Genomic DNA, 16,959 nt, shown 5'->3' with positions numbered 1-16,959 from the left:
GGGAATTTTATATCTCGCTTTTTATTCGCATTCCCAGATTAAACTATAATAATATTCCAGGGCCTAAGAAGGTATGTGCAGCGTAGTGTGGGTAAATATGGTTTGCCTTATAAGAGTTGCAGCTTTTTCCTCCAAAAAAGTTTCTCTTTCGCACTGGACTGGATTTAAGTAAGATGTGTACCAACGGCGTCAAAATACCCTAGATCCGTAAGGCTGGGTTCACATGGGCGTGTGGCGCGAGAGCCGACTGAGCGGTAAAAGAGTACGAATTTCCACAAAAAATTGTGATGAGACAATTTTAAAATTTGATTTAGATTGATACATGGGAAAGTATGAAATTCTATTTTCGAACCATCGCTAAATGTCGCATCTCTCTCATACACACCTGGAAAACCTGGAGATGTCATGAAATTATTTTCGTAAAAATTTGTGGCCACCCTGAATCTAGCAGAATTTGAATCTACATACGAAAATTAAAAATGATGATAATCTACAAAAAGTACAATATTTCGAAGGAAATTCGATAGTCTATAAAAAATTCTATTCCAAAACTACGAAATGGTGTTCCATAAATATATTGCCGATATTGCCACACCGTTGGTTTCTATATTTCAAGTTGCAATAAATGAACCTTCATGTGCGCACGCGGGTACCCGAGTACCCACTTATAGATGAAAAATGATTTAGTCACCTGGAGATAAGTTTGAACATTGATAAATGTCTTAATGAGACAACACAGGTTGATAAAAAAATAAATAAAGCCATGCTACGATACTATATAGTACTATATACCATTGCTACTAATATTTTGAACATCCGTCGACCAACAAATATTAAAAGTGACGGCAGGCACGGTGCCTGCAGAGAGCTCGAAACCTCTGCTCCGATTTTCTTTTGCAGCAACTGAACTTTCTTATAAGACTTGAAAAAAGAAAATGGTCAGAATTCGTACTGTAACTGACTGCACTCATTCTTTAAAGATGAGAGTATTCGAAATGTATATTATAGTTACAATTGAACATACCTCTTCATTTCATCTTACATTATTTACAAATCAGGTTCAAATAACAATGTGAAATGTTTTAATTTACACAGTCAATTCTTGATTCAGTTGTATCAATTTGTGTGAAAAATCAAATGGTTTCAGTATTGGTCTATAATTTGTAACTTAAATAGGCGATTGATAAAATGGTGCATTAGACATTTGTTGATTTTTACAAGATTTAATTACAGAATTTTTCTTGTGTTGTTGTTAGCTGCTTTATAATTCCAAGCGACACCTAAAAGATATGAAATTGGTTGAAAACATTGCTTGGAGTAAAAATGCGATGTTTAATTCTAAAAATAACTCAATTTAATTGTTTGTCTTAAATCTAGAACACTTCATTGAACTTGTCCTACCAGCTCTGATGAAATATTTAAACCGAAATATATTTATTCTATATTAGCGATTCTATAATAACGTCTTGCAAGGACGATCTTAACAACCAACAGTATGTGATATTTAGGCGTTAGCTATAAGACATTCCACGAGAAGTAGATCAATTTTCTCTTGGGTTATTGTGTTTTATCTCGTATATGTATACAGTAGTCCATATGGAGTGATATTTTTGATCAACAGATTTTAAAGTTTCTTGCCATACTTTCAGGACATATAAACAAAAAAACCTCAGATTTAATTTCGCAATCATTGGATAAAATAATTTTTTCTATCAAATCCTTTGATTGTAAATGTATTGAACAACTCCACAATATCTGAAGAATCTTTGGGCAGAATCATGTAATTTCCCAGGCACCATTCACTGACAAGTGCCTAAGAAATTAATAATTCCCTGACGTGCAATATTTTATGTTAATATTCAAAGCATGTTGTTCAATAGAGGGTACAAAATTTCAAGTCTCAAATTCCACTGAAAATTTTGTTTTGCGTTACATTTTACAATGTAAAACTTCCCCAAATACTTTTTTGCAGTCTTTGATTTCGAATAAGCAATTTAAAAAATTTTCAAAGAATTGACATTTGACAAGTTATGACATTTTACTTATCATGACTGATTGCTTTAGGAATAAACGGCTAAGGAAACAGACATTCGTTTTCGCTCAAGCACTTCAAATTACTTAACTGCGTTGGGAGATTTTTCAATATGAAAACAAAATTCAAGATTCTCAAAATACGCCACTTTTTATTTTCATAGTTTTTCTTTACAAAAATCCAGACAAGGTAACGAAAATTTGGAGCCCTGATCGAAAATGAGATCACTTTTTTTCGATGAATTGTAAATTTTTTAATTAGGATCTTGTAAAACAAGCCTATGTCAGTCATTTTATTAAACACAAAATTTCTAAATACGTTGATTAAATTAATTTCTAGTAGTTTTAATTGTAATTAGCTGCACTAAGATCAAAGGAAATTGAAAACGAATTCGTAAACTTAATTGAACTCGAATTATTTTTATATTTTTGTTCGTAATAAAAATTCTGGATTCAAATTTTAAAGTGCAATGTAAGACTTAAAATTCTGATCTTACTCGACTGAACCGAGAATTTCCAATACACGCATTGACATATGTGTCTGACTCCATAAGCCTCTAACAAACAGTTTTTGACAAAGCAAAACCATACACCTTAATAAAGTTTTTCTTATTTTTGGAATCTGTAACATTTCCCCGATGTTCTACATATTACTGATAATGATTAGAGTCATTATGTTATTCCTGAGTAGACGTATTGCACAAGTCGATAATTTATATAATTCTAATGTCGTGATGCCAGCATTACATGTACATTAACATTAGTTGCAACTACAAACATCGTTTAAGGAGTAATCTGTAATCACAGATTCATTTATGAGTATTCAATTTACAAGCCACAAACATATAGTAATAAATATTAAATGAATTCCAAATTCCGAGCGTTATCTCTTTCATCTTCCGCATTACGGAGTCTGGTAGTTATGAAAGATTCTTTTTCTTCCTCACTCTTTCAACCAGGGGACGTTTTCATGTACTTGCTTAAGGCATAATTTTAGTTTGGTAAGACGACATTTGGTGTACTTATGCGATACTTATATCTAATACAGATACTACAAGCATTAGCAGTAAAATATACAATAGATAATATTTAGATGGGAGTATTAAAAAGAATAATACACTTCTGTACAAAATAGTTTTTGGAAATTTCTATCAAGATTATTAGTTTACAAATTACTACTAGGATGACCAAGATGCACCACAAGGTAGACAAGAATTCAAATTATATCATTCTATCATCTGTAATGAATACGTTTGCATTACCATTTAAGTTAGTATTGGTAGTGTCGGACAGCGTACTGCTTTTTCTTCAGCAGAAGCATTTCTATCCTTAGTTATGTGATGTGATAATATAGCTTATTGCTTAGTGAATACAGAGTATGTATACATGAATAAGTGTGTCTGAATTTGCAAATACCTGATTTTCAATATGCGGTATCACCTAACAATTTTAATATTTCTCAATTTTCTTTCGACAACTCACTCACAACGCCACTTTAATATGTATCGATAGCAACTGCAATGATTTCGATAATAGCTATTATAACAGCACTGCCATCAACGATGATAATATCAACAGAAACAAAGTAAGTTCACAAACTTTGATTTTGAGCCTAAAGTACCATAGACACTGTTCCTAATTTATTAAAAGAATATCAACACACTTTTCGATTTGGGATTAACAGTTGAAGTTTATTCTTTTAAGCTATTTGTTACAGCAGGAAATATTAGCTGGCCAGAAAAGTTTATTTTTGACACATCTTAATATAATAAAGGTTAAAAAAGTTTTTTCTGATTAAATAGCAGTTTTAAAAAGAATAAAAATATTACGTGCCGTTATGGACATCACAAAAACATGTCGAAAATATAACACAACATTAGATTCTCACTCTTCTTAAATGTATATATATATATTATATATATACACATTAGGGTTTGCCAAAAAAAAAGTTCTTTTCAAAGGCGCATCAAAATTTCGGTAGAGCATCTGAAATAGAATATCTCAACCAAATATGAGCTCTTAATATTGGTATTTAGAGGTGCCACTTTATGTTTTTCATTTTTCATTTAAATGACGTGTAAAAAAATGGGAAAATTTTTGAAATTATTTTTCTTGTAAATGGCTTGACTTATATGACCTATCTGAATACAGATTCTGATTTGAAATTTCACACTCTATAGATCGGTTAGATTTAGGAAAATTCTATCTCAGTACTATTTTATAGAGTGTGAAATTTCCAATAAGATTCTGCATTTAGGTAGTTTATACGTCAAGCCGTTCATACGAAATTGTTATTTAAATGGAAAATGGAAAAAATAAAACAAGCAACTCTAAATGTAAATACTAAGAGCTCATATTTGGCTGAGATATTGTATTTGAAGTGCTCTATCAAAATTTTGATGTGCGTTTCAGACAAAAAAAAAATTCTTATTGGCACACTCTAATATACTATATATGTATATGTATATATATATATTTATATATATTTATGTGTGTGTACATATATTATTCTACTAATCCTAAAACAATGTGTGGATCAGATGTTTAGATATTGTTTTTCTCTTACTTTAATCATTTGATTCGCAAGGTTGAACTAGTGTCAAATTATCTAGATGTTAGAATTTATTCAATAAACATCTATTAAAAATTGTGACGAGACGTGGTTTTGGTCTAGTATATAATAAATCTCGCATTAAAATTCGTATGTTTGGCCACCACGTTGTATCTACATACAACATCTTTTCAATTTATACAAATTATTGGATGGCAAAAATGATGACACCTGCAACTATCTATCAATATTATTATCAAATATCGACTATCACTATAAATACGATAGATTTGACAGTTCAAAATGACCAGTTAAAACTAATAATTTATTTCAACTGATCGTTTGATATTTTCTGTTGACGCATTTTAGAATACAGGTATAATGTTTGTATTTCTAATGAGGAATAATTTTTCATATGCTCTTATCCGGTGATATTCACATACACTGAGATATAACATTCCGCTTTAAGATTGTAACCGCCTGACTTGCATTGTGACATAAATGGACCAAGGGTGTCAGTTTAATCGAAGGTGTACTTACAGATATCCATTCCAATTGTTTCTCACCAAAGATGCTCGGGAGTTGAAAACTTTTATTATTTACTACAATGTGTTTTGTTCGATCTATTCTGTTAAATATTATATGTTTATTATACCTATATGTGTGTGTGTATACATATACACATATACATATATACATATGTATATACACACATACGTTTGTGTGTGTGTGTGTGTGTGTGTGTGTGTGGGTACACGTGTATACCCATTTCTTTTTCTTTTTGTCTGAATCTTACCCTAAGGCTTAAGTGCATCTCTCATTTCCAATGATCTTCGCTTATGTGGATACCAAAATTATTCAGGCTTGCTGCAACATCGTACACTACAGGAAACAAGCATTTGTAGAACTTTTAGAATCATTGGATTAGGCCATGAAAATTAGTAGGTCAAAATGTGATGTGGATAGCCACGAGTCAGGGTTGCAGGTAGGATACATTTTCAGTGCAAAAAAAAGGTGTCATGCTGGTTCGATACATTTTTTTTTCAGATTAAATTTAGTAAAAACGTGTCAAGTTGGGCTCAATTTTTTATTGTATTTTTCATTGATATTAAAGCACACCTATACACATACGTATGTATAAATAATTTCATTCGCGAGTTATTATCACTTCGAATGATAACTCATATATTGAAAAGTTTATCACACATATAATCTCATCAATAGCCACCAGTTTTGTATTCTCAACTTTATTCACAGAAATATAAATTTTTTGTTCAATGTTTTTTCGGTATTGATATCATAAATGTGCATTTTCATCAGGATGCTTGTACATAGATGTTGATGCAGAGATTTTTCTGCTTGGTAACCTTTTGTACTTTGCATCAAAAACAGATTCAGAATTCCGAGCAATTATTACACAGTATATATGTACATCTATTATGGTATCGATCATTGAAAGCATTTTATACGAGGGTACTCGTAGGAAATGTAAACAAAGTTATCCAGTATCTTACACCTGGATTGTTGTGTAACTTGCAAACACAAGAGTTAAAATAATCTGAGTCTTTCTGAAATCAAGCAAATTCAAAACGAGTTTCACATCTTATTTTCAATTTGCTGTTGGTGACATTTGATGAGATCATATTCGGTTTGAGAGTTTGCCCAACATTGAACTTGCATGTTGTGATCATCATGTGAAGTAACTCCATGAAATATAAATCAATGAATCATGTATATTTCAGGTCAGTGGAAACATGTTTTTCCCCAATTGCACCTAGTGCGATCAGTTAGGGCACAGTTTGAGATTTTACATTACTTCTTCTATAATCTACAAAAGTTAAGATGGAGTAATAGCTTTGTTTGTATCGAAAAATTATTATCACACATGCTCCTATTTTCACTTACACATCACTAATTATTAAGAATTCAATTATCGTCTAATCAAATTAATTTGGCACAGCATTATCAAGGGATTGTCTTTATCAATACGCTCCAGATAGATAATGCTTTTTGCAGCCAGACTGACAGTTCCCCATCTTTAAAAATTTAAATATTTACTCCTTTTTAAGTCAAATTTAGAAGACCAGTATCTAATTGTAAGACATAGCGTTTGAAGTTTTCGCAAGTCGATGTTCAATATTCGGCAGCGAAGTAGATGAGCAATCAAATTTCCAAGGAAGTAGTAAATGATTGAATGTCTAAATGGAGGTAAACTAATGTTTCTCACAACTGAAAATAATTTAATGAAAAAAATGTAGTGCAGCTGTTGAATGGATATCAATGTCTATAAATTAAAATTTGTACCCACTAACCAATACAGTATAACTAATGGCCAGGCACAAAACACTTTATTTGTATGTCGTGTTGAACGTACCAGTACTTATATAAATGAAAGTTTGCTGTTACGAGCTTAGTGGCATTTCGGTGTGAGTTGACATGACGTCAAAATTCGGCAAATCAATAGGCGATGAAAGTGCTTTTTGCCGAAATAATTGCGAAATGTAGTAAGGCTGGACTACAAAGTGCGTATACTTGAATGCACTCATCATGCGAAATGTTACACGATTATTACCCGTTGGAGGATACTGGCTTATGCAAATCAGTTGAGCGTTAAGCGCTGTTTATATCAGGCCCGCGGTTGTCTCCAGAGCTGTGATAGATCAGGATATAGTAGAGCAGATTATCGAATTATTCATTTTCAAGATATAGGGTCAACAGGGCAGTCTTTTGAACACCACAGGGTTATGGGAATCACAGTCTACATTGAACCGCTACGACACCATCTCGTGCCATCCACTGCCATTTGATGAACTACTTTCCGGCGCTGCTAAAAAATCAAACGGGTCACGATATTAATTGACGAATCACGTGATAGCATCACTAGGTGAAAACCAACTGTATATCCACGCAATTCAACGGTGCAATGATCTCGTACATATTTGCTGCTCGAGTTGTGACGTTAGTCAAAAACTAACTTAGAAGATACGGATATATTTTGTTGGTCCTTAAAATGGGCTTGTCTGAATTTTATCCAAGTCAATTCTCCGAATTGGCTTCAAAGGGATAAATGAAAATCTGCGCCAGTGAGCTACGATGTATCCAAATCAGGAATTGGCATCTGTAAACACAATTTGTTTCTTATTTGAATAACACTGATTTGTTGATTTTCTTTTTTTTTGAGATTCTTTTTCTTTGACGTCGGTTAGTGTTAGAAGAATCAAAAATTTCAATAGCTTCTGATCCAATAATTAATACAGCTATAATTTTTTTTTTCATTTAATTAAGGACGTGCATAAGAGTAAATAGCTGAAAAAGTGGGTGAATTTCGCGAATTTGTACATCGAAAATCAATTATTTAGTTTAAGTGGGGTTTGTTTTATCGCAAAGTATGCAGGTTAAACTTTGTTTGCATTTTGTTTGTGTTTATTAGTATTACCAATTCTTTCGGTGATATATTCTGTGGTGCTTAAAAAACGGGTCGACCGATTTGTTTCAAATTTGAAGACAGTATTCTTGGATAGTTTAACCAATTTCACGATCCCACTTTTAATTTAAGTATGAAATTTTTTGTCTTCATTGAATCAATTTTATTGAGAAAATGAAATTTCAACTGAACACTTTCATTTTTTTCATAGAAAAAAAAAATTTGGATCGCGACAAGGAAAATAAACTGTTCCAGAATACTGTATCCAAAGAAGTAAATCGGCTGAGCTGTTTTTGATATATCGTGGGTATTGCAAAAAGTCTCACTAATACTACCTCTTAATTTATTTTGATAAATAACAAAACATATCAATGAAGCTTGATGGGCATACTTTCGCTTAAAAAAAAACTCCGATCGAATTGAATATTATATTATCTAGTTATAAATTCCCAAAATCGCCCACTTTTTCAGCTATCAGCTCATTGCAGCAGGTGTCGCCAAAAGTTTCGCTGATACTGATAATACACCTTGGATTCACATGAATTGCAAATTTTGTTAACGCTGACTACTCAGATACAGAGTTGCGCTGTTGGCAAGATTTTTTTCATTAAATTCATTTGAAGCCGATTAACAGGCTAGCCTGTTTAAAATTCACTGTAGCCCGTTTCTAGGGCCAGCCATTACAGACACTTCGAATTCAATCAGAATTAGGTCTTAGGTTAGATGTGTACGTCGTTTCTTTTTTCTTCTTCTCAGGAAGCACAGATTATTTACAAAGCATATAATCGATATATTGATAAACGAGCTTGTGCTTCATACCTTGTTCAGATTCGCTAACGACTACTTAACTAATAAGTAATTAGAAAAGTTCCTCAAGCTCATCTGGACTCACCAGTCTTGACACTATCTGACCTTTCTGGGGTAGAGGGTCGGGGCCCCCATATCCGTACCGTGCAGTCATCAGACACAGAAGCCATCATTTGATGATAAACAGGATTCCAAGATACGCAGTTAACAGTTCTGCTATGGCCTACCAGTGTAGCTATAGGCAATTCTCTCTTTATGTGCCAAACGTAGACTTTGTTATCTATAATCATAAGTTAACAGTAAATAAATGTTTAACATGCTATTTAAAATTTTTGTCTCAACATTTGTATGTATTTTTGCACTCAAAATGCGTAACTTTAAATGACAATACATCATATTCGCATATTAATTCTATATGTTTTTCGGACAAATGTAAATTTAATATGAAATTAAAATCTGAACACTTGCAGACTCTTGGCATCGTCATTCCTAATTTTCTCAAATTGTAATTTTTACTCGAATTATACAATTTTGTGAGTTTTAATTCACCATCAACAGACCTTCGCTTCCAGAGGCAACAAAGTCTTGATTAATACCGCCGAAGCAGCTGTGTATTGTAAAATGTCCTTGCGTGACACCCTGAAACCTCCTTACAAGGCAACGATCTTGTAGATCCCAGAGATGAACGCCTTGATTGGCTACATTGAGTAGAGCAAGTCGGTCTGACTTGTTCACACTGAAGGACATTACCGGATGGTCTTCTTGCAGTCTATAAGGATGTCTTCATTATTAAGAAATTGAGGTAAAATTTAATGCAAGAACCGAATGGTGAGTATAAGAAGTGAGATAAATTAATATTCTGTTCAAGTATTGTGCCAATAAAGAGTTGTTCAATTCAAATTGGACGGATACTTATTATTTTGCTTACACTGTGAAGTCGCACAGATCGTCAAAGTTGTAACCACGTATGCGGTAATGTGAGTCAGCTGCTAGAACAGTTTTTCCATCACTTCTGCACCATAAACATTTTACCCGAACACCTTCCCATGAATCGATAACATTGCCTTCCATGTCCTGCAAACAAATGCAGAAGTTCTGATAAATTCAATAGTACTTTCCTGTTTGAAGGATATAACAAACACAGGCGCGATCAAAGTGAACAGGTAGTTAAGAACTCTAATCATGTATGTTAAACATCTTATTCCAATTTTTGCAATTTGTGAGAAAATTAAAAGAGCGTCAAACTTACACATTGATAAAATTGACCTCGCAGCCCTCCGGCGACAAATTTATTGGCATCGCGATGCCATGCGCATGCAGTCAAGGAATCCTCTGGACTTTGAGTCAACTTCACTCGAAGTTCGCAGTCAGGTGTTTCGACACTCCAAAGCCAAAGTTCAGGGCAATCTTCAGGTCCGCAAGCAATTAAATGACTACTGTCAGGGCTCCACGCAATTAGTGCCACTCCGTAAGAGTGTCCTTCCAGAGTCTTTCTATGCGTCACAGTTAAGGTGTCCTATAATATAGTCATATTTTATACATCGAAAAGTTCACTTCTTTATAATTTCCTAACAAAAATTCCATAATTCGAATTGCCTTAGTGTAATTTGAATAGTCTTATTTATACTGCCCATTCATACTTTGAAATATAATCAAGTGAATACAGAGAACAAAATCACGAGTTATGTTCGCGGCTGCACAGTAGATGACAAACTGAGTTACGTGTCCTTTTTGAAAGAACTGGTACAATCTTTAAATGGGATTTTGAGAAAAAGTGATCTGAAATTGTACACCAACCTGACGAAAAGCATACTGCTATAGTAACTCGCCCATAAATTTAAGAATTCGTCACATTTTAACTTAAAATGAAATAAAATATTCGTAGCACTTTGAACTTCAATAAAAAAATCTTTAAAAGAAAATCTCACCGGATGTACCTCCTTAAAATTATTATTGGTTTGATGGTATTGTGAGTTTGTTTAAAGTCTAGTAAAGTAAACTAAATTCATCAAACGTTGCTATTAAGCAACTGAAGCGTTCAACGTACTGTGTAGTATGATTCAGTCTCATGCGGATATATCCAAGTACTATGAAAATCTGCTTTTTACTTACAGGACAAACATCCCATATGTTGACCGTTGTGTCTTTGGAACCAGTGGCAAGCTTAAGACCATCTGGAGAGAACTTGCAGTACCAGACTTCGTCACAGTGGTCATTAAGTACTTGAGTTGTGTGGCATGGGAATTGTTCCTTACTGCAGTTGTGGTCCACCAGTAGAGACACATTCTCTAAACTTGTCTAAACGAAATAAGTGACGATGATAGGTCGATAATACACGGTTTTTGATCTTTTGGTTTAAAGATGTGCCAGAAAAATATGTAAATTAATTTTCAACACTTCTCAAAAGGACAATTAACATTGATCTCTTCAATACATACTTACAAATATCTGGATTTTTGTTGTGATTCTGGTAAATTTGATGATCACATGCTATTTTTTACAACATTCTTACTTTACATATTCACCAACTTTTGGAACGAATTCTATTTTATTTATGTTAATTACCTGTGTCTGAGTAATGTGGTATGTACATTGCTGATTCTGCATTTCTACAGCTTGGCAGAGCAGGGAGTGCAAGCGACGTGGCGGGAGCATAACAGAAGGTGGTAGATATCTTTGCAATCGGTCCATTAAGGCAGCTCTGGAGGCTGGACCTTTGCCATCCCAACCAGCACGTGTCTGTAACAAAATATACGTATAGAAAAGAGCTTGAGAGTATTTATAATAAAGACGACATTAGTATTCTTAGATTTGTATTTCGTTCAATGTGTTATATATTTGTACCTGTAGTTCATCGCGTCCACTGCACATCATAAAAGCTGAGAGTTGATGAACACGGCCAGTATTATGTCCAAGTGGAGTGAGTTCGTTACGTAGAACTTGTAAGGCCTCTAAAACCAAACCCTCCTCCAAATATTCGAGGTATTTTTGTTCCAGCAGCAAAAACTTCATTTCCTAACAAAAATAAGGTAGAATTCAGTATGTTGTTCATTCATAGATTGAGTAAGTTAACAAGGTTGAATTCTTACTACAAAATTAAACAGCGATGTTCTCACCACGAGACTCTGACTGGATCCATGTAGAAAGGACTTTAATTCATTGAGGTCATGATCTGCTTTGTTCCAATCCCCATCCATTACGTGTTGCCTGAATTTTGCTGCAGAAGGATGATCAAGACGACATCCGGACTCTTGCATAAGTAGATCGGCTGTGCGACTAAAAACGATTATGTGACAATATTATAGCTTACAGAAACAAAGAATACAACTATGCGTTAGAACTGATTCTGGTAAACATTGAAAACATTTAAGAAGTTGTTAAAAAAAGACAAAAGAAATGACTGAAAATGACTATTGGGAATCAATTAGTGCATGTTTAAAAAAGAAGTATCCAACAAATAATTCCAGTTTCATTAAGATTATATTTATCATTTTGATCATGGATAATGAAATTGACAGATCATTCTGAAATAATGATATTTCGTTTTGAAAATCAAGGAATATATATCGTAACATGTAACATTGCTTTACGACAAGACAACTGGATGTTTAAATATTAATACTTGACATTCCATTTCAATATAACTACATGTAAATGTGCAAAACAACTGCAAGCAATGATGAATGGGGAAACCAGTTTGTCGTTGTTAATTCGTCACTTGCGAAAATGGAAATTTGGGTAAGAATAACACAAAGAAGCACGCAAAATTGAATTAAGATTTGTCATTGGTATATATGGTCCAATTCACACATTGAAATCACCTTGATATAGTCATATTCTACATATAACAGGAAGGTATTCACTATAGACATGATACTATAATTAACCTGCTCCTACCTAATAATAAAATGCAATACAGATATGTCTGCGACAGAAAATTTCTTGGTGTAAACACAAGCAAGTAGGAAAAAAAAACTGAGGAAACATGTCCTTCAATATTGACAGGGTTGTGTACAATAAAAGCAGTACTGGTTCTGTAATAAGGAACAAACATGTTTGTCTTTGTTGACAATGTTAATCAAAAAATTGCCTTATTATTCTGATGAATGGTGAGCAATTATTGACAACAATAAATATGTACTACATTTCCCACTAAATATTGGCGGAAAAACAACAACTAAAAAATCATTTTCACAACAAATGTAAGATATTTAAAACTTTTAAATGTGGCCCAGTTTTCTTTGAGGTTTGGTTTTAATTTGGAAGAAGAAATTTGGTGAAGCCTAAAGACAAAACAGGTCGACGGTCTAGTTAAAGAGAAACAGTCATATCTGAGTTTGTTGAAACAGTAGTTAATTACTTTGTATATTTCAGTGCAAATAATGAAACACTTTCACAGTTTTTAGTTAAAGGAAATGCGTGTAACATAATTAAAAGTTTATGTGCTTTCTTGCTGTGGATTCTCGTCAAAATCTCAGATCAGTACATTAGGAATATGTATAATTACTTTGAGAAATGATACAGATATTTGTTTCTAAATTCAAGATGTTTAACAAAGTAAGCCGAAGCAAACATTTCGTGATGTATTAAAATTATAAAAAATAGATAATACTTCACTACACCAACTGTTTCTGTACCAATTTTAGTGTGTCTGATGTTCTACGAAGTTCAAGCTTCTAGTGTTAATGTAACAAGTAGAATAGGTGAAAGAAATTCCGTCACCGCAGCCTTTGAATGTACACTGGATGGTGAAAAATCATGGGCATACAATTGTTATATGAGCAAATCATTCTTTCTAGCCATCCTTGAAAACCTTAAACAGTTAAAGTAACTGACATTAAGGTAGATATTTTGTTGTGTTGGTGATACGAACTTTAATCTCGTAGTTTTTTATGTACCTTACAATGTTCAGAACGCAAGCCAATTATGAATCAATCAATCAATCGATACATGATATTCTATACCGTCAGATTAAATATTTTTCAATTTTAGGTTTCAGGATAAGACAGTAGATAGAAATGGCAGCTTTGAACTGAAATGAATAAATATAAATTTAATTTGATTATTTATGAAATTGCTGTATCGCCAGTATTACATGGTTTCTTTGTGATGTAGAAATTGATTAGTTTTGTTCTCAATTGTTTTGTCTACTTTGAACTGTGGCCAGAATAATTGTGCATTCAGTTTTACTATCCTTTCCTGAACTTATAGAATGACTAATAAATGAGTCAAGTTATATGATTAGGAAAGTAAATTCTCTAAGAATATCAGAATCATTGGAATTAGTGCAGAAACGTCTAGTCTGAGTAAGCATTATATACTTTACGGTAACTATTTTTTGTGCCTTCATATTTGGGTTCAAATAAGAAGTGCAAATGATAATCTTGTGAACTGCTTTTCGAGCAGGACAACACTGTTGTAAAAAAATTAACATACTCAAGTCCAACTGTCTTCAGATGCTGACCAATCAGTCGCACAATGTCTTGATTTGTTTTGTCCATAACTTTCGACGTCTCCGGAGCTCTGTTTGCCTCTCCGTTCAGACCATTTAGATCACTGTCAGGTCCTAGTGCTATGTTGCCATTGCTATGCAGGCCTCCAGAATCTGCCGAAGCTCCGTTTTGCTGAGGCCCAGGCGGCGGAGATACACCATTAGACGCCTGCTGCATCGTGCTGCAAAATTAACATGAAATAATATCTACTATGGAAAATGTCGTTTGTTACATCAGCAATAACCAAGCTTTTTTTCACGAGAATTTAAGATCTATAATTTAGGTAATATAACAGACACAGTTTGTAGGGATCACGATTTTGATACGGTCAAAAATGACTTTGTGAAATTAATTAGTCAACATGACATCGCATAATTGTGAATATGTGCATATCGCAGACAAGTTTTTGCAAAAATGATACAGTTTTCATTATCCAATTGTAAGCTTCCACCACCAGACAAAGAGAATTGGATCATACATATCGTTTTGTCTTATTTGCGTAATTTATCATAGACGTCCGACTGTTGATCGATGAAGCATTACTTGACAAATTCAATGCAATGTTGTAAGCAATGCTGCTATATAAACTTGGATCAGAAAAAATATTTGCAAAAATATGCGTAATATAATTTTTCCTTTTCTCAGCATAAAGTGTCGCAATTTCCATGAATCATTCCAGACATTGACAAGTTTATGCACGATAACAACAGTAGAGGTTTACTTTTAAAATTAGAGGTCTATCGAACGACAAAGCCTTCTCATTAGACAGAATGACAAATGCAACGATAGTCCGAGAGTGCATGTCTTTGGCCTTTGTGTATCAAGAATAGAAACCGATTTATAGACCAAGCTTACGGAGCTAAAGCTGAATTAATGGGAGTAAAAACTGTACGGTAAGAAATTTTTGCAATGTCATAGAAAAGTAGGTTACATGTCAAATCTTTAAATCTGTTAATATTATCCAGGAAGTCGTGAGCGAACGGGGATGAAACTTGATGAAGAGCGAAAATTAATGGGCGATGAACGAGCGGGGCACTCGGCGAGGCGACGACGATTACCGAAAATTTTCCATCTCGAGGCTGGAGTGGAGCTCGTCCGCTGGTCTTACGGTAGCCGAGAGAGAACTACGGGACCTTTTGCGCGGTGGCGGAGCGAGTCCACCGTCGTCCGACTCGCCGCTCGAGGCCAGGCTTGTTCGCGTACCACCCCGTTTTTCACACAATTATTATCGCTCGTTTCGTTGGTGGGGCAAAGCACGGAGCCACGATTGTACAAAAATTGCAATTTGCCCCCTTTCCTACGCGATGCTGCTGCACCAGCGGACCGTACAGCGACGGGAAAAAAAGAAGAAATAGGATTCTTGTACGCCTGCCAAAACGGATACGAAGTTACGAACAATGACTGCCACCAGCTGATACTTGTTTAGATCGTCGTTCACGTCACTCTCCTACTCGACAGTCGTTCTGGGAGGCGGTTAGGTGGCCCCGCTAGTTCTTTAAGCTTAGAAAATTCCACGACAGAGCGAGCTTCCTATTCCGTCTGCTGCATCTTCGACGGATATTCATGCCGCTAGATGACGCTGCTGGAAAAAAAGCTGTGGAATTTACTCCGTCTTATACCGCATCCACATGATGTTCAAACCTCATGCTATATCCACATGACGCGCACAACAGATTCCCCTAGACGGATCGCAACAAGACCAGCATAGCTCACCACGCCTTGACTTGTTTTCTAATTATTCAATTATTATTCTCTTTAACGACGCTTGTTATTCTTCTTCTTCATCTTCGCAATACTTTTGAATAAAAGATATATTTGGTTTTTATTAATTAGAAGTCTTGACCGTCTCGTTTATTTGAATTGCTACAAAGCAAAGGTGGGTGAATCGGGTCACAAGCACTGCTTCTCACCCACTTTGTTATCCCTCGAGAGAATGCCGTTCTTTACGGTCTGGATTCAGTCAGTCAGGATTCTGATTCAGTCAGTCTTCTTACCGATTGAGTGGAATTTCACTTATTTTTACTATAATCATAGTCCACGCATCACTCGTGCGAAAATACCACAGTCAGCGCGATTCTACGTGCAATGCTGAGTAAAAATATGCAGAAAAAGTTTTGCTTTACGGTACAATAATACCTAAAATGTGTTTCTATAATTGAATGAAGAATTATTGCGGGAATATATTTCTCAGCTTTCTTTTCGTATGGAATAGAAGTTTTTGGATATTTTTGTTCAGTATCACATGTAGAATTGCGCTGAACGCGACATTTTTACGTCTTAACCCTTGAGTAAGGGGTCAATCTGACCCCGGACAATATGCGGCTTTGAATATGTCAGCAATTATGAATTTTGCGACGCTGTGTATGCGTGTATGTGTGTATAATATATCTACATCGTATATATGTATGTACGTACGTATGTAATTACTGTGTTAGCCCGAATATAAGTCGAGGTTTTTGGTAAGCGACTTTACCCTTAAAACCGTACTCGACTTACATTCGGGACTTTTTAGGGGATTTGTATTATCAACTGGAAATTCCGTTATCGACCGATAATTGTAGTATTCTCGCAACGCAATATTCGTGCACTGCGCGTGCGCGCCTAATCTCGAGAATCGAATATTCGAAGTTCAATTTTTTCTAAGCATCAGTCTG

At 34.4% G+C, this 16,959-nt stretch overlaps 1 protein-coding gene across 5 annotated transcripts; it reads right to left on the bottom strand.

Annotated features, from left to right (window-relative positions):
- Positions 1-5,366: 5,366 nt before the first annotated feature.
- Positions 5,367-15,793, bottom strand: LOC124406950 (WD repeat-containing protein 26). 5 transcript variants are annotated; one of them, XM_046882688.1, is made up of 11 exons: positions 15,364-15,793; positions 14,250-14,486; positions 11,930-12,089; positions 11,658-11,828; positions 11,379-11,552; positions 10,926-11,111; positions 10,063-10,329; positions 9,742-9,887; positions 9,374-9,582; positions 8,899-9,093; positions 5,367-7,406 (listed from the first exon to the last, which is right to left on the bottom strand). In XM_046882688.1, exons 1-11 carry the CDS (start codon positions 15,375-15,377, stop codon positions 7,354-7,356), a joined length of 1,812 nt encoding a protein of 603 aa, XP_046738644.1. In that variant the 5' UTR covers positions 15,378-15,793; the 3' UTR covers positions 5,367-7,353. The 5 variants fall into 5 exon arrangements, with proteins under 5 accessions (XP_046738644.1, XP_046738646.1, XP_046738647.1 ...); XM_046882690.1 differs by having other exon boundaries at positions 5,367-7,409; positions 8,919-9,093; XM_046882691.1 differs by having other exon boundaries at positions 8,919-9,093.
- Between the last annotated feature and the right edge of the window lie 1,166 nt (positions 15,794-16,959).

Source organism: Diprion similis, chromosome 6 (assembly GCF_021155765.1).
Source record: "Diprion similis isolate iyDipSimi1 chromosome 6, iyDipSimi1.1, whole genome shotgun sequence".
NCBI classification, from domain to species: domain Eukaryota; kingdom Metazoa; phylum Arthropoda; class Insecta; order Hymenoptera; family Diprionidae; genus Diprion; species Diprion similis.
The sequence above is the reverse complement of the archived record's forward strand: the minus strand, read 5'-3'. Positions and strand labels throughout refer to the sequence as shown.